The sequence below is a fragment of the Prunus avium genome, chromosome 5, assembly GCF_965620075.1.
Source record: "Prunus avium chromosome 5, drPruAviu1.hap1.1, whole genome shotgun sequence".
In the NCBI taxonomy this organism is placed as follows: domain Eukaryota; kingdom Viridiplantae; phylum Streptophyta; class Magnoliopsida; order Rosales; family Rosaceae; genus Prunus; species Prunus avium.
In genome coordinates, this window is record NC_142288.1 from 85,227 (window position 1) to 103,073 (window position 17,847).

The window sequence follows — 17,847 nt, forward strand, 5'->3', positions numbered from 1 at the left end:
TTCCTCTATGAACAAGGCAAAAAAGACTTTGTCTGCTTTAGGGATGATTTATGAGAAAATCCATGCATGTCCCAATGACTGCATCTTGTATAGGAAGGATTATGAAGATTCAACTAATTGTCCTACTTTTGGTATCTCAAGGTGGAAGGAAGGCAAAGATTCAATCTTGAAAGAGGGTGTGCCAACGAAGGTGGTGTGGTATTTTCCTCCAATTCCAAGGTTTAAAAGAATGTTTCAATCACATAAGACAGCTAAGAGTTTGACTTGGCATGCTGCTAGAAAATCAGTTGACGGTCATATGTCTCATCCAGCAGATTCCCCGTCTTGGAAACTTGTTGATGATAAATGGCCTGAGTTTGGTAAAGAGTCGAGAAACTTGAGATTGGCTTTCTCATCTGATGGATTCAATCCCAATAGTTCTTTAAGTAGCAGATACAATTGTTGGCCAGTTATCTTAGTTTCATATAATCTCCCACCATGGCTATGCATGAAACGGAAGTTCATGATGTTGACCTTATTAATTTCCGGTCCTAAACAGCCCGGAAATGATATAGACGTCTACTTAGAGCCTTTGATTGATGATTTAAAATCTCTGTGGGATGGGATTAGAGGAGTGTATGATGCACACATAGGAGAATACTTTACACTCAGAGGTGTATTACTGTGGACAATTAATGATTTTCCTGCCTATGGGAACTTATCTGGTTGTGTCGTTAAAGGATATAAAGCTTGTCCAATATGTGGCGATGATACACCTAGTCACATGTTGAAAAATGGCCACAAAATATGTTACATTGGGCATAGAAAATGGTTGCCAATCAATCATCTGTATCGAAGGCAGTGTGCAACTTTTAATGGGAAACCTGAAAATGGCACGCCTCCCAAGCCATTAACCGAAAAAGAAGTGCTGCATATGATTGAAGTTATTAATTACATATGGGGTTCGAAAAATGGGGGAAGTGTTGGTGAGAATAATGGTGACATAGTTTGTTGGAAGAAGAAATCAAAATTCTTTGATCTCGAGTATTGGAAATACCTTCCTATGAGGCATGTCCTAGATATTATGCACATTGAGAAGAATGTTTGCGATAGTATCATTAGTACATTGCTAGAGATCCCTGGAAAAAATAAAGATGGGATTGCTGCTCGGTTAGATTTATTGAACATGGAGGTCAAAACTGATTTGTAACTCGAGTATGGAGAAAGACATACTCTTTTGCCTCTACAGCCTTGGAATTTGTCAAGAGCAAAGAAGAGAGCAGTTTGCAATTCTTTCTATGGTATGAAGGTCCCTAAAGGTTATTCTTCAAATATAAAAAATCTTGTATATTTAAAAGATTCAAGATTTCTTGGCCTTAAATCTCTTGATTGTCATACCTTGATGCAACAATTGCTCCCTGTGGCAATACGCTCTGTTTTGGAGAAGCCTGCAAGGTATGCAATAACTCGATTGTGCTTCTTCTTCAATGCTATATGTGCAAAGACGGTAGATGTTTCCAAGCTAGATAAGTTGGAAGAAGATGTAGTAGTTACTTTGTGTTGGCTTGAGAAGTACTTTCCCCCTTCATTCTTTGATATCATGGTTCATCTAGTAGTACATCTTGTCAGAGAAGTTCGTCTATGTGGGCTAGTATATTTTAGATGGATGTATCCGTTTGAAAGATATATGAAAGTGCTAAAAGGGTATGTTCAGAACCGGACTCGTCCCGAAGGTTGCATTGCTGAGCGGTATATAGCTGAAGAAGCTGTAGAGTTTTGCACCGAGCATTTATCTAATGTTAGTACAGTTGGAGTGCCATTAAGCCAGAAGATGGGAGTTTCAAAGCCTTTATCAGGTTGCACAGTGAGCTTAGTTGATCGGGACTTGTTGAACCAGGCACATCTATATGTCTTGGAGAATACGGAGGAAGTCCTACCTTATATTGAGTAAGTATGAGTTTTATTATTTAAGTAGCCATTTTAAATATTATTATTCCTTATGCTTATCTTATATACAAGGGACCGTAATGCTTGATTTTTTCTTGTCAATATAGGAAACATATGATCCACATCAAGACTACTTATCCAAAATTTAGAAAGAGAACAAAGTGGCTGCAAGATAAGCACAATAGCACTTTCATTCAATGGCTACACTTTAAGGTATATATGTTATTGAATGACATAGTGAACTTTTAATTTTCTTTCTTTCTATGTTAGATAGAATTAAGAGATATGATTAATTTGCATGTTCAAAGTGAACTTAATGGGGAAGAGAATAATGGCGTATCAAAAAATTTGAGGTGGCTAGCAGCTGGTCCAAGCATGGCAGTGCCATCATATAGGAGCTATCTTATTAATGGTGTTAAATTTAACACCAAGGCACAAGATGATATGCGAACTGTCCAAAATAGTGGAGTTTATTTACTTGCACATATTATGCAAGTTGCTAGTGCCAAGGATAAAAACCATATTGTCTCTAATATGGGTTTTTATGGTGTTATTCAAGAAATTTGGGACCTTGACTACCAAACGTTTAGAATCCCAATCTTGAGGTGTGATTGGATAGATAATACTTCGGGCCTTGTACTCGACGAACTTGGATTTACCCTTGTAGATCTGAGTAAAATTGGACATAGGAATGACCAATTTGTTATGGCTTCTCAAGTCAAACAAGTATTTTATGTTGACGACCCAATGCATCGTGGTTGGTCAGTAGTGTTATCAATGCCTAATAGAGAATATAATGATGTTATTGGTGATGATGTGCTAGGTGATATTACAATTGAGTGTGAGCCATTTACTAGAGGGATACCAAATGTTGACACATTTGATGACCTAGTGGGTGAGTTTGGGAGTGAAAATATTAGAGATGGGTGTGAAGATATATGGATTGATTGATTGTTGTAATGTATGACATTAGTTATGTAGTTAATTGTATGACATTAATTAATAACTATGTATATCATTTTAATTCTGATCACATTTTCATTATGCAGGTTTTGGGCACGACAAATCAAAATTTTAAAATACTGGATTAAAGGTGCGAAATACGACGGTCCAGTTAAAAAATTGGAAAAACAAACGTCTAAAATAAAACCAACGTCATATTTTTACAAACGTTGTGGAAAGAAAATGCAAAAGACCGTAAAGAAATAAAAACCGCCATCTGAAAATGAAAACACGTCGGTTTATTAAAAATTAAATTACAAGCGGCAGGTAGTAATAAACATCAACGACGGCCTACAAAACAACGCACGACGTATATTTCCCTATAACACGACGTTGGAGTACTCCAACCGACGAATTTGTTAAACACTACTTCCACGATTAAAACCTACCGTCGTCTAAAGGACAAAATAAAGGCATCTCTGTTCCATTAACTGCCGTGACAGATTTTCTGCACGTTGGTTTGTCTAAAACATCTGACGTCTCAGAGAATACATATGTCAAGGAGGATTACACAAGCGACTTTTAAAACCCCAACCACGTCAACATATATTAGAAACCGATGTGGTAAGAAATTACAACGTCATACAATTGGATCCTCATGACATAGTGAAGGAATTAACCACGTCCTTTATTTTACAAAAACCGACGTTGAAAATATAATACACGTCTTTTCACTACAAGAAAAATAACTTATGACAACATGTAATCAACAACGTGCATTCATATGCGTTGTGGAACAATATTTTTAACAACCCGCAGAAGCAGCATGTTGTATTATACAATTTATAACAACGTGCGTGTATAGCGTGTTGTCAAAATATAGAATAGAGCTATTTTCACAACGCGGCCTTGCATGTTGTAGTAGTTTTAAGTTCTACAACGCACGAAGCGTGTTGTCAAAATTATATTAATTTATTAAATAAATAAAATATTGGCGGAAAAGAGAGTGAAATTTTTTGCGGGAAAAAGCCCCGCATGCGCATGCGCATCCTCTCTCTCTTTCTTTCTCTTTCTATTTCTCTCTCTCTTTTTCTTCTCTCTTTTTTCTTCTTCTTTTCTCTTCTCCCTGTACCGCCGACAGTCTCTCTCTTCTTTCTCTTTTTCTTTCTTTCTCTTTTTCTTTCTTTTCTTTCTCTTTCTCTTTTTTCTTGTTCTTCTTCTCTCTCTCTCTCTTTTCTTCTACCTCTTTTTTTTTTTTCCCTATCCCTCTCTTCTTCTCCCTACGTTATTTCTGGTTCTATTTTTTTTTTCAAATCCCTTTTTCTTCTTTCTTCTTCCATATGAATTTATCTTGTAGATCTTGTACATCTGGGTTCAATTCTTGTATATTTGGAATCAGATTCCAAACCGTCAGTCTCTCCCAAACCTTCACAAAGTTGAAGGAGCAAAGGCCAGGTAAGCAATTTTAGGTCTTTGCTTTAGGAAATTTGGACTTACAATGTAGAAAGGTTTAAAATTTGCATCTAATTTTGGTTTTTAAGGAATCAGCCATATATGTCTTTATACATGTACTCAGGCAAGCAATTTAGTGCCTGCAAGGTTTTGGCCAGATCCACATGCCTATTCTTGGTACCCATCTATGTTACTTTTATTTTCCCTGTCTTTGTAGACGATGTTACTTTTATTTTCCCTGTCCTTAACATGAATTTATTGCTGCAAACTGGGATTACTATTTAGTTTAGCTTTGCTTATGAATGCTAAATTTGCTGATTGGTTTAGTTACTTGGTTTTCCAGACTTTGTTGCAATGCACTGATGCCTTGTATTGCTTTATGTTAAGAGGGATGGCATGATTCTTTACATGCGTTTGATGGTTCTGATTGCCATGGTTTATTATTATTTGTTAGGTAGGATCCCAATTTTTCTTCACCTTCCAGCTTGCTTTAAGTTTAAACAATTGATCAAAACACAAGTAAATCTGAAATTGAATACGGTGAAAGTGACAAAACCAAAACCAACTCAGCAACTGGAAAAAGTGGGAATGATGTGTTTGATAATGGCTACCATGGTTTATTATTATTTGTTAGGTAGGATCCAAGGTTCGGTAAAAACAAAAACAAAAATCACCATTAATGCGGTAAAAACAAAAACAAAAATCACCAATAATGCGGATAATGCGGGGCAATATTATAAGACGACATTAATGCGGTAAAAACAAAAAAAAAATCACCAATAATGCGGATAATGCGGGGCAATATTATATTACAAAAACCCTAAACCATAATGCGGATAATGCGGGGCAAAAATCACCAATAATGCGGTAAAAACAAAAACAAAAACCCTAAACAATAATGCGGATAATGCGGGGCAAAAATCACCAATAATGCGGTAAAAACAAAAACAAAAATCACCAACATAAAACGTATATAAAACCCTCCCAATTAAAAAAGATCATCAAAACCATGGCTGGTTGTGGTTCTCCCTGTGGAGCCTGCAAGTTCTTGAGAAGAAAATGTGTGACGGGGTGTATTTTTGCGCCTCATTTCTGCTATGAAGAGGGAGATGTTGATTTTTCTGCCATCCACAAGGTTTTTGGCGCAAGCAATGTGTCGAGGCTTTTAGTTCACCTTCCGTTGAGCGATCGATGCAAGGCCGCAATGTCGATATCATATGAAGCTCAAGCCAGGATTCAAGATCCCATATATGGATGTGTTTCACATATTTTTGCTCTCCAACAGCAGGTTAATCATTTAGTACCCTTTGTATGTTCAGATTGGGTTTCTGTTCAGATTGTATGTTGAAGTAACTGATGAGTATATGCTTTTGGTTTGAACTTTTCAGGTGGTCAACTTACAAGCACAGTTAGCTTTCCTCAAGGATCAAGCAGCTCAAAGCTTTGTCAATGGCTCAAACCCTAATCAAGCAGCTCAAAGTTGGAATTATGAGAATGGAATTATGAATTCAAATATCCCAGAAGAAAATTTAGTGAATATCCCAGAAGAAAATGTCTCATATGGCAGCTTCGAAGAGGGCACTTCTCATTCCATGTCTTCTTTTGGCATGCAAACAAATTACAACAGGCAATGGGGTTTTCAGGATGCTGATGAGCTTCAATCAGTGGTTTCCAGCTACATTCACCATCGATGAGTATATTGGGATGAATATAACTTTGTAATATGTATATGGAACTCCTTATTTATCTTTTGAATGAAAGCTTTGTATTCTGGGATGCCTTATGAATGTGAAGTAAGGAAATATTTATGTTTATCATAGAGCTTCTATTTATAGATAAATTATACTTTTATCAGGTAATTTTGATAATTATTTAAAAAAAACATATATATTTGATATAACAACGCGCATTGCTTGTTGTCAAAACATAAACAACAACGAGCACAGACATGTTGTCATAATATTATAAGACAACACGCTCGGCACGTTGTTGTCAATCGCTCCTACAACGTGCGCGTGTTGTGGTTAATGTTGTTCACAACGAGCGCCAAAATAAATGACGACGTTCAACGCGTGTTGTCGAAAGCCCTACACCTTTTAACGACATCGGCTTCAACAATGTGCGCCGCATGTTGTCAATATGTTTTCACAACGCACATTGCGCGTTGTGAAAGGACTTTTTTCTTGTAGTGTTTCTTTTCCTGTCCACGCCTTCAATATAATTTTTAACGTTAGCCTTTAACAAAAGTAGTCGTGGGTAGGATTTTTTACGGCGGTATTCAGTAATATTGTGTCATTTTAAACTATTCAGACGTCCACTTTGTAGAAAAAGCATCGTCTAACTCTGTCCAATGGACTTCTTTGTACAATTTAAACGACGATTCTCGCAAGAGATGGACGTGGAATATTTTTAAAAAGGCGTTGTTCTCCTACATTCCGACGTGGATAATCATATAAGCGACGATTTTTCCACATGTGTGTCATGGTTAAATCATTTTACATTGGTGCCTGTATGATTATTGACATGTAATATGATTTAAACGTCCGTTCTTTTGTATATACGTCATCTTTTACAAGTTAAACGTCGGTTTGTTTATTTATTTAACATAGTATACTTTAACCACGACGGTTTCTAGTTTGTACAAATCTTTATTCCTTCAATTAGGGACATGGATAATTATCTGTACGTCGGTGCCTGTGTAATTATTGACATGTAATATGATTTAAACGTCCGTTCTTTTGTATATACGTCGTCTTTTACAAGTTAAACGTCGGTTTGCTTATTTATTTAAAGTAGTATATTTTAACCACAACGGTTTCAGTTTATACAAATCTTTATTCCTTCAATTAGGGACGTGGATAATTATCTGTACGTCAGTGCCTGTCTGATTATTAACATGTAATATGCTTTAAACGTCCGTTCTTTTGTGTATGCGTCGTCTTTTACAAGTTAAACGTCGGTTTGTTTATTTATTTAATGTAGTATAAGCTAACCACAACAGTTTCTAGGTTATACAAATCTGTATTCCTTCAATTAGGGACGTGGATAATTATCTGTACGTCGGTGCCTGTGTGATTATTGACATGTAATATGCTTTAAACATCCTTTTTTTTTTTGTGTATGCGTCGTCTTTTACAAGTTAGATGGCGGTTTGTTTATTTATTTAACGTAGTATAGGTTAACCACAACGGTTTCTAGGTTATACAAGTCGGTATTCCTTCAATTAGGGACGTGGATAATTATCTGTACGTCGGTGCTTGTTCTGATTTTGACATGTAACACTCTTTAGATGTCTGAGTTTTAATAAAACCGTCGTCAAATTTTGTCGAAGGTTTCATTTTACGATATATATAGTAATTAGACGTCGGTTTGTAATATTTTTTGACGTTGAATGGTTTAACGACGTCGGGTATTAGCGGTCGTTGTGTTATATATCAAAAGATGGTGGTCGATTTCACGACGGTTTGAAAATCTTCTAGACGACGGTGGATTCCTGTCATCTATTTCGATTTTTGTAGTAGTGATTGCATAGTTTTAGTGATTGGATTTCACTAAAAACTCACCCAATGACTCCTCCCACCATATTATAATGTTGCCCAGTTTTGGGCTCAATCCGAATCAATTAGTCAAAGAAATTGGACACTTCAAGTTCATAGGAAGTTCGTTCCGTAAATGGAGTGGTTGGAACATTACATAGTTTTAGTGATTTGATTTCACTAGAAACTCACCGAATGACTCCTCCCACCATATTATAATGTTGCCCAAGTTTTGGGCTCGATCCGAAATCAATTGGTCAAAGAAATTGGACGGCTTTGGTTGAGTGATGAAAATGAGAAAACGGGTTCCTTTGATTCAAGAGCACGCATTGAGTATATCTCGCACTCTCAATGAAAGCACCAATTTGTTTGTGCAAATTTCTAACGGGAGAATATTCGCGGGTTGATTCCTCGACATTCTCTCTTCCTTCTCTCTCTTCCTTGATTCCTGTGAAATAGACAGGAGTAAATAGACCACACTCGGGGGGGTGTTGGCCAAAGGCCCTCTAATGCCTAAGTTAGTTCAATTGGATCTTTGAGAAAAGATACGGCAATAGCTAAAATGGATGAAGTTTTCTCTCACATGGAGAGCCGGGTGGCCTTAGCCTTGTGTGGCTACGCTTAGCTGTGTGGGAGAGAGGGGAGAGAGAGTGGCGACGACAAGGAGAGAGAGAGGGTTGTTTCGGGTGAGAAAACGTTACCTCAAATGTCTTGTGTGGCTATGTATTTATAGTCTCTTTGTGTGCTAGGGTTTTGGGAGAATAATCCTTATTCGGTTAGGATTATTCTTTCCCAAAAAGATGATAGGAATTACAACAAGAAATTGGTTCCTTGATTTAGGGAGATATTCCTATCTGAAATCAAAGATAATTTCCCTAATTAAATAGGAATTAATTAGGGTAATTAGTTTGACATAAGGAATATTCCTTTTCCACGTGTCGTTTTCTTATTGGCCTGTGAAATATATATTCCCACAAATGATTTCTAGATTGCTACTCCATGGGAATTGTTAGATGAATAATTAGAGTTTTATGGAATAATGGTGTGGAATCTAAAACCTTAGTGATTTTTCTCAATCATTTAATTCTTATTCTAGTTTATTTGCATTTTCAATTTTTATGCTTTATTTAATTTTCTTTTCAACCAACAAATCAACTAGATTAGAAATTGAATTAATTTGGGTTGGATTAGTTTTCCATCATTTCCACACTTCTGGTGAGAATGACCTCGCACTTACACACAACTATTCTACAGTCAATTCGTGCGCTTGTGAGTATTATAAATTTAAAACAACACCTTCGAGTGGACAACAAGCACCTTTAAGTCACATATTTTGATGTGATTGTATAGTGCTCTCAAAGACAAACAACTCATACAAAAAGCAACTATGATGTCTTAGGTCTGAGAACTAATTTGCATTATCACAACTTAGAATTACTTGTTTGTCGCTTGTGAGTAAAACTTCCATACAAGAATTCTTAGTTAGATCGTGTTTAGTGAACTCCAACTCTATTGAGCACCTACACACTTGTCTCAGTGTCTCTACATGAATGACTTGAGACTAGTCATCCTCCCAATTGAGTAGACATAGTGTGTACTAGTGTTTGCGGATTACTATTGTCCAATTGGTGATCCTATGACAGGAACATTTTAAGATACAATATACATATGATGGGGGAATGTTGCTTAGTTAGGTTTTTTGTTACTTACCAGTTTATTTAGTCCTATTGTAATTGAGATTTATTTCCTATTCTAATTTAGATTTATTTCCTATATATTTAAGGTTAATACTTATTTATAAATACCTCCATATTATAGAAGAATAAAATTTTGAGCATATCTAGCAATACTTTTAAAAAAGTAAAGTTTTATTTTGTTATATTTCATTTAGGGTTTCACATTTTCATTTCTTCAATCCCCCCCTCCCCCAGCCGCCATCTCTCTCTCTCTCTCGCCTCTTGTTGCGTAGATTCAGCTGCACCAAAATGGATTAAGCTGCATCCTCAACTTGTGATACTCGCAAGTGCACGAACCGTTGGTAGTTTAGCGTATGTAAGTGCGAGGTCGATCCCACGAGGATTGGTGATTGAATGATTCAATTCATTTTCCCTACACAAAACAGAAATGAAAAAGAAGGGAAATAAATAAAACAAGAAAGAAAGAAAATAACTAACTCAAGTAGATAAGTTCCCAAGTTCAATTAGATTAACGGATTGATTCTAGCTAAAGTATGATTAAGCCATGGTGTTTGGTCATAACCTTGTGTTCCTAATTCCCTAATTTGATCATTTGTTGTCTAACCTAAAATTAAGCATTAGGAACCCATTAAGCATAGAAGAACAATTTAAACAACCAAGCATGTATCTAATCCCTGTTGTCGAATGTCCATACATACTCTTCCTATTCATAGTTCAATTCGAATTAAAGCATGGTGTATACTCTTAATTCAAACCAAGATAGCTAACATGCAAGCCTAAATGGTGATCAATCATTCAAACTAGCATATTAACTTATAAGCATAATGAATAAGAACATGAACCATAATTGAAACTTGGAAACTAATCAAACTTGAAACTAAAGAAAAGAATTTACATAACAATGAAAATTAAAGTAGAACTTGGAAAGACTTAAAGAGAAAATTTCAGCAAAAAGATCTCATTATAACAATTGAAAACTAGAAAGAGAAACTAAGAGAATTTGAGGGAGAGAAGGGAAGGGAGCTCTAGAGAAGTGTTTGAGAGCTCCCCCCCTTGGGGTGTGTTTACAAGCTTAGAGAACTTCCCTATTTATAGGCCTAGGGGAAGTGAAAATCTGAATTCAATATGGCTAATGCATACAACACTTGTTTTATAAAATCTGAAATGGTTGATGCACTTGTATTAGAAAATCTAAATTGGGTGATGCACTTGTATTAGAAAATCTTGAATTGGTTGATGCACTTCACCAATAGATCCCACCAGCAGCCCTAGCTCATCTTCATGTCACCATGACCAAGCTTCCAACCAGAAATGATAGCTCATACCTAGCTCACCATGACCAAGCATCCAACCAGCACATGCTGAGGTCAGCATGACCAGCAACTTCAAGGGCTTACAACTTGGGCTTCTCTTAATCAAATTAGGACTTTAAGCACTCGAAATTGAAGTTCAGAATGTCTTCTTTCTAGCCATATGTTATTTGGGCCAATCCAAGGTCGGAGGAAGAAGTTAAGGCCGAAACAAATTGCTAACTCATTTTCCGCGCTGATAAGATCCATCCTGAGCATGGTTCTGTGTTTGCTAGGTAACGGACTCCAGATTTATCCAATGGGGCTGAAGTTTGGATATGTTATAGTACACACCAATTGGAACAACTTTCATGAAGAATGTGGCCTCATCCGAGCTGTGTAGGTTGCTGAAACAAAGCTTGTAATATGACCTACGGAACTGGACTGGCAGGGGGCTGTAGCCAAAATGAGTTTGTCTTTTAAGCTCTTCATCCATTCATCCAAATTAGGCTTTAACATGCTTGAATTGCATGAATTATGCTCTCTTACTCTATTTGCCTACAAAACACACAAAGGGAGGCAAATAACTTAGAAATCTAAGAAACTAAGCAAAAGAAGTAAGTAAATAGGGCATGTATATGTATGAAATTATGAGCTTAACACCTCTGCAGCTAAAAAAAATTCAAAATTGATGGTGGCGGTATCCAACCAAAACCGTCTGGAACCAACCAAGATCGAAAGCGCCAATTGGCGACCGTAGCCGTCTCAGTAGTGGTTCCATTTTAGGCCATACCGGGGCATATCGGACATCACTATGGTGGAAAAGTGGGCCAAACTCTCCCCTCCCCCAAGTGCATCTGTGTTCAATTCACGTAAAAGACAATCTTGAGACAACCTAATATAAGGCTTCCTCCTCCTTCCTAACTAATGACCAAAAAATATATATATATATTTTGGACATTTGTATAACTTTTTTTTTTTTTTTTGGCATATGCAAAAGGCGAGTGATAATGGTGCGAAATACGCCACGCGAGGCCATGGGTGTGGCTGGTATTTGACAACGAAACCATGATATCTGGCTGGGGAGCCACGAAACAATACAGTAACAATAATTAGAGAGAAAAAAAAAAATTGAGAAATTACAATAAAAGCTAATTAGATAGAAACTCCTGAAGTTTTTAAGGACTGGCCTAGCATGTGTGCGTCTTGCTGCAATTAATCTGAATCTAGATTGGAAGTAGAGCTATGGTCGTCGTCGTTGCCGTTGGTCAGCCGTTAACTTTGTGGTGGCGGACATCGAGGGCAAAGGGTAGTTTTCCTTATTGCAAAAGGGACAGCATCAGACTAAGAGTAAGACCAGCGCGGTCAGTTCTGGTGGAGGCAGAAGCCAGAGCAGCACCTACGCTCAGAGTCAGAGATGTTGATGATGGGTCTGTGAAGGTGCAGATATATCAAGGCGGGGATCGAACGGACGATCTTCAGGCCGAAGCAAGGGCCATGGCACGTTCCGCAAATGCCTCCGTTTACAGCCCCCAACTTCTTGTCGGCAAGTACGGGTCTCGCCCAGTCAAGGTGCATGACATGACACTCGGTTTCCAATTTGTTTGGTTTTTTGTTGATGGGTCTGTGTGTGTTCATGTGTTGATCGTTTGCTCGTCCAATTCTGATGGATTTGTATGGTTATAAAATAATAATAAAAAAAGGTCATTCGGAGGACTCTTAAAATTTTGATAGCGCTGGGTTCATTTGGGTTGAAGCTGTTGGTGGACCAAAGGAATGGCGTGCTCAATCAGAATAAAAGACTCCGTGCCGCGGAGCTGAGGAGAATTTTCACCCGTTTGGGGCCTACTTTTGTGAAATTAGGTCAGGGCTTGTCCACAAGGCCTGACGTCTGTCCCCCTGAGTACTTGGAGGAGCTCTCTGAGCTTCAGGTATGTATTTATTTATAATCTACTGTTTTATGTTTCAACTTTCAACGGTTCATGAGTTAGTTTTATAAATAAATAAAAATAATGATTTTGTTTTGTAGAAAATTTGAAATAGGATTGAGCTGATTTTGTTCATGTGTGTGTGTATTGCTAAGATGCTAAAACAACTTTCGCTTCCCTTACAACCAAACAGGATGCGTTGCCAACATTCCCAGATACAGAAGCATTTTCCTGCATTGAAAGGGAGTTGGAACTACCCCTTGACTCCGTTTTCTCATCCATATCTCCATCTCCAATTGCAGCAGCTAGTTTAGGTCAAGTCTACAAAGCTCAACTGAAGTATTCTGGGCAGGTTGTTGCTGTAAAGGTGCAACGCCCAGGCATTGAAGAAGCTATAGGACTTGACTTCTATCTCATAAGAGGTCTAGGATTTTTCATAAATAAGTATGTTGACGTGATAACCACTGATGTTGTGGCCCTTATTGACGAATTTGCACGCAGAGTTTATCAAGAGCTCAACTATGTGCAAGTTAGTCTTCTCATCAACTTACTTTTATCTCAAATCCCAGTTACTGACATTCTTGCCTCTGTTACTAGTCATTTTCTGTTGACAATTCTTCGCTCTTGACAAGACAATGCATGGTGTAACTGTGGCTTCTGTTTTGAAACATTCTACTTTAGTGTGGTGTACTGTTTTCTAAACCGTGCTGAGTATAAAAACTGCAGCTTCATATTTTGTGTAAGATTCTTTTGGGTTTGCATGTTAATTTTGACAGGTGCCTGCAGGAGGGACAGAATGCAAGGAGGTTTAAGAAATTGTATGCTGACAAAGAAGAAGTTTTGGTCCCAGACATTTTCTGGGATTATACCAGCGGCAAAGTGTTGACAATGGAGTGGGTTGATGGAGTCAAATTAAATGAGCAAGATGCCATTGAGAGACAAGGCCTGAAAGTATTGGATCTCGTGAACACTGGGATACAGTGCAGCCTCAGACAGCTACTTGAGTATGGATATTTTCATGCAGATCCTCATCCTGGTAATCTCTTGGCAACACCTGAAGGGAAGCTTGCTTTTCTTGATTTTGGAATGATGAGTGAGACACCAGAGGAAGCTAGATTTGCTATCATTGGCCATGTTGTTCACATGGTTAATCGGGATTATGAAGCTATGGCTCGTGATTACTATGCCCTAGATTTCTTGTCACCTGATGTAGATGTTTCTCCAATTGTACCAGCACTTCGTGACTTCTTTGATGATGCACTTAATTCAACTGTGAGTGAACTTAATTTCAAAACACTGGTGGATGGTCTAGGTGCTGTGTTGTATCAATATCCATTCAATGGTGAGTTGATGGACCTTAAAACCCAACGCTATAATTTTGCAATACATCAATACAACTACAGCAGGCTTATCTGATGGGGTGGGAATTTTTTAGTTCAAAGTTCTAAATGAATGTCTTGGGTTGCGTCTTGTCATTCTGGTGTGTTTGGTTTATCATTCTTCTTATCCAAGATTGCTCATTGTCCCTTTTTTCTCTTTTCTTTTTTAAAATCTATGTGATTTCTCTTATTAACAGTATTCCTTCCTCCGGATAAGTTTAAATATTCGCTCCTTTTGGATTTCTCAACTTTTATTCTAGTCAGTATTGAAACTGTGTAGTCAGTCATACAAATGTAAAAGTGATGTGGTTTTCTACCCTGTTCTCTGATTGAGTCTGATAGTTTGGCTTTTCAATTTTCTTGCAGTCCCAGCTTATTATGCTTTGATATTAAGGTCACTTACTGTACTAGAAGGTCTAGCTCTTTATGCTGATCCTAATTTCAAGGTGCTGGCTGCTTCATACCCGTATTTTGCTAAAAGGCTTCTCACTGATCCAAACCCATATCTCAGAGATGCTCTGATTGAGTTGCTTTTCAAGGATGGGAAGTTTAGGCATGCACACTGTTTCCATCTTTATACTTATAGTTGATTGGTGATTGATATAATATGGTGTGCTGAACTACTTGAGAATTTGTTTACTTCTGTTGACTGCAGGTGGAACCGACTTGAAAACCTGCTCATTCAGGGAAAGAAAGATAGAGATTTCTCAGCAAAAGATGCTTTACAGCCTGTGTTGAAGTTATTATTGGGTTCAGATGGTGAAGAGCTCCGAACTTTAGTTATTAAGGAGGCTGTACGTGTCACTGAAGCTTTTATTTGGGGCACTGTTATTGACACATACAATTCTTTGCCTAATTTTATGAGGGCTTTGGTTGTTAATGGCAATGCTACTGGACCACTCGTAATGAGCATTGCAGAACAAGAAAGCATGATAGAGCTCCGAGATCAAGTATTCAGGATTTGGGGACTTCTGAGGTCCTCTGAGAGTTTTGATCCAGCCCTTTTGCAGCCCATTTTACAAGTAAGAACCATGTTTGTTTTCTAGTTATCTAAGTTCTTTCTAGCTCTTGGTCGAGAAGCTGTTGTGTTGGTTGTCTTGCTTCCTTAGCTTAAACTTAATCTATCATAGCTGCATGAGTTTAGACATTGAAGAAAAACGGGTCAAATAATTCAGATACTATTTGGGTTAAGAAAGTCTTTTTTACGCATTATCCTTCAAACACTGGAACATGTTACATAGTAAAATAGTTTTGTTCAGTAAAAGATATAGATGATTTGCTTATTGCCAAAGTTAATTAGTACAGAAACAAAGGCCTTTTTAATGTAGATTTCAAATGTTATAGAGAGGATGCAGGCTCTTTAACTTTTAATGTTTCTCAAATGAAATTATTGACGTTAACATTTTCTGCCAACCTTTTTGCAACTCCGTCTTTGAGGTCAGATTTTCTGTTTGACCCTTGATGATTATATCCTTCATCTTACACCACCCCATTCTTAGCCTTCATCAGTTAGCCTTTTTCAGTCTTTCGAATTGATTGACACATTGTACGTTGTCATTGAATTAGACCTAAAAGACTCAACTTGTTCGTTAACATTTTAAGTGATATCGTACTCAATCAGGTCCTTCAACAACCTGAGGCACGCAACCTAGGGGAGCGTGTCATTGGTGGGATCACACAACGCCTTGCGGCAAGGTTGCTTCAACAAGTTCTCCGGGTGCCAACAACAGCTTCTGCTTCGACTTTGTGACCATTATAAGATTTTAGGGTACGCAAATATATGTATACCAGATTATCTCAGACCTAAGGAAGGAAAAGTATAGGAAAGGCATGATATTTACCATTTTGTCACCATTATGTGGTTTAAATTGATTTTACATGTGTTTTTGCCTATGTTGAAACACGCAGAGAACGGCCAGTGGAATCTCTAGGGGTTCCAGAGCAGAGATGGTATAGAAGCTTCTAAACATAATTCTTACCATGTAAATAAACTGTTGCTTTACAATTTCTTACACAAGCGTATACGCACCCCAGAGGTCCATTCATTTATCATCATATGCCCGATAGCATATGAACAGTTCCTCTTTTTTTCTTTTTCTTTTTCCTGTTTTATGGAAATTTATTATATTTTGGGGTTTTATTTTTATTTGGGCTGATATCATTATAATCCTTCGGATGATAACCTTGGAGAACATTTTTTAGTTGGCAAAAATCACTTTTGATACCTGTAGTTTGCCACTTTTATCACTTTTGGTCCATGTCGTTTTAATTTGGTCAATTTTGTCCTTGCGGTTTCAATTTGAAGCAATTCAAGGACAATCCTCATTTTCAGTCTAATTTTTTTGACTTCCGTTATTTGTGGAGGGGCAATTTAGTCAACAAATTATTAAAAAATGCATTCCTTTTAAAAATAAAGGATACAAATATAAACAATAAAAAATAATAGTTTTAAAATAAAAATAAAACTTTTCACACCCCTTCTCCTCCCAACCCCAACGCACACCAAGAGCCCCCGCAAACCCCAACCAGCCACCTGTGGGAACCTAATTAATTTGTAAACCTAGGTCAAATAATTCCCTCCATTTGGGGATTATTTGACCTAATTAGGAATTATTCAATTTAATTGGGGTTTAGCCAATTAAATAGAATATGACCTAATTAGGTTGATGATTGATTTGATTCCTACGAATATTCTCAATTAATAGAGGAGTTACCTAATTAAATTAGGTATTGATTTGATTGCTATCCTGATTAGGGATTTGATTTAAATCAAATAAATCAAATCCCTAATTAGCCAAATCTCGCCAAATTGGGGAGGAATAATTCCCTTCCATCTACGGAATTATTCCTCTGAAATCCTAGCTCCCGAGACCTCTATAAAAGGATGGCCACACACAAGGGTTGAGGTACGTCTAAACTCCTACTGAAACTCTGCAGAAATTATCTCTCAAAAACCCTAGCCACCTCTTTTCTCTCACTCTTTTACATAAGGCTCCGGCCGCCCGGTTTATCCCAAGAAAAACACACATAACTCCGTACCCTAATTAGCTAGTGTTTTCTTTACAAAACTCTTGAACTAATTTAGGCATCGGAGGGCCTTTGGCCAACACCCCCTGGGTGTGGTCCTCTTATTGCTATTTGTTTTGCAGGGAGAAAGAGAGGCAGAGAAGACGAAGGAATCTTAAGGGGAATATTCCCGTGGGAGGAAATTTGCTCCCACAAATTGGTGCTTTCATTGAGAGCACGAGTTATACTCAACGCGTGCTCAAGGAATCCGTTCCTCCTATTTTCCAATCCACCGAAGCCTTCCAAACAACCATGGTTGGAAGCAAGATGACGAGAGGCAAGGCCACCGCCATGGCTCAATCCGCGACGGCCCAAAGCCACTCCACCCATGATCCCGCGATCGACATGGTGGCGCCATCACCTCTCACCACCGCGCCGGTCACCGCAGCCACCCAAGGCCCCTTGGCCGGATTTAGCCATCCTCATGGCACCACCGCCGAGCATGGTGGAACCTCCCATCAAAGTGGACTCGTCACCACTGCCGACTTAGGCCCGATCTTGGAGCAACTCCATCCATTCCCTCCATTGCCTCCGCGCTCGACGCACGCTCCCGCGTACACCTCCAATGAAACCCTAGCCCGTATGCAGTTGGGCTACACACACTTCTCTTCTCCCGATCCACGAAGTTAAGC

The 17,847-nt window shown here is 38.0% G+C and overlaps 2 protein-coding genes and 1 pseudogene across 4 annotated transcripts; all 3 read left to right on the plus strand.

Annotated features, from left to right (window-relative positions):
• The first annotated feature begins 913 nt into the window (after window positions 1-913).
• On the plus strand, window positions 914-4,683 carry LOC148294184 (uncharacterized; annotated as a pseudogene).
• On the plus strand, window positions 3,875-6,134 carry LOC110756194 (LOB domain-containing protein 29-like). The gene is made up of 2 exons (XM_088252870.1): window positions 3,875-5,608; window positions 5,709-6,134. The coding sequence occupies exons 1-2, from the start codon at window positions 5,330-5,332 to the stop codon at window positions 6,012-6,014; spliced, it is 585 nt and encodes a 194-aa protein (XP_088108996.1). The 5' UTR covers window positions 3,875-5,329; the 3' UTR covers window positions 6,015-6,134.
• A 5,810-nt stretch (window positions 6,135-11,944) lies between these two features.
• LOC110756198 (Protein kinase superfamily protein) lies at window positions 11,945-16,289 on the plus strand. Of its 3 annotated transcripts, XM_021957604.2 has the most exons (8): window positions 11,945-12,414; window positions 12,546-12,773; window positions 12,964-13,299; window positions 13,557-14,112; window positions 14,516-14,702; window positions 14,805-15,171; window positions 15,771-15,917; window positions 16,058-16,289. In XM_021957604.2, the coding sequence occupies exons 1-7, from the start codon at window positions 12,088-12,090 to the stop codon at window positions 15,897-15,899; spliced, it is 2,130 nt and encodes a 709-aa protein (XP_021813296.1). In that variant the 5' UTR covers window positions 11,945-12,087; the 3' UTR covers window positions 15,900-15,917; window positions 16,058-16,289. The 3 variants fall into 3 exon arrangements, with proteins under 3 accessions (XP_021813296.1, XP_088109602.1, XP_021813297.1); XM_088253476.1 differs by having other exon boundaries at window positions 15,771-16,289; XM_021957605.2 differs by lacking the exon at window positions 12,964-13,299 and having other exon boundaries at window positions 15,771-16,289.
• The last annotated feature ends 1,558 nt before the right edge of the window (window positions 16,290-17,847 follow it).

Coding starts and splice junctions, on each gene's coding strand:
- LOC110756194 (XM_088252870.1), top strand. CDS start 5,330: ATGGCTGGTTGTGGTTCTCCCTGTGGAGCCTGCAAGTTCTTGAGAAGA. Junction 5,609..5,708: donor TTTTTGCTCTCCAACAGCAG/GTTAATCATTTA, acceptor TGAACTTTTCAG/GTGGTCAACTTACAAGCACA.
- LOC110756198 (XM_088253476.1), top strand. CDS start 12,088: ATGGTCGTCGTCGTTGCCGTTGGTCAGCCGTTAACTTTGTGGTGGCGG. Junction 12,415..12,545: donor ACGGGTCTCGCCCAGTCAAG/GTGCATGACATG, acceptor TAATAAAAAAAG/GTCATTCGGAGGACTCTTAA. Junction 13,300..13,556: donor AAGAGCTCAACTATGTGCAA/GTTAGTCTTCTC, acceptor AGGTGCCTGCAG/GAGGGACAGAATGCAAGGAG.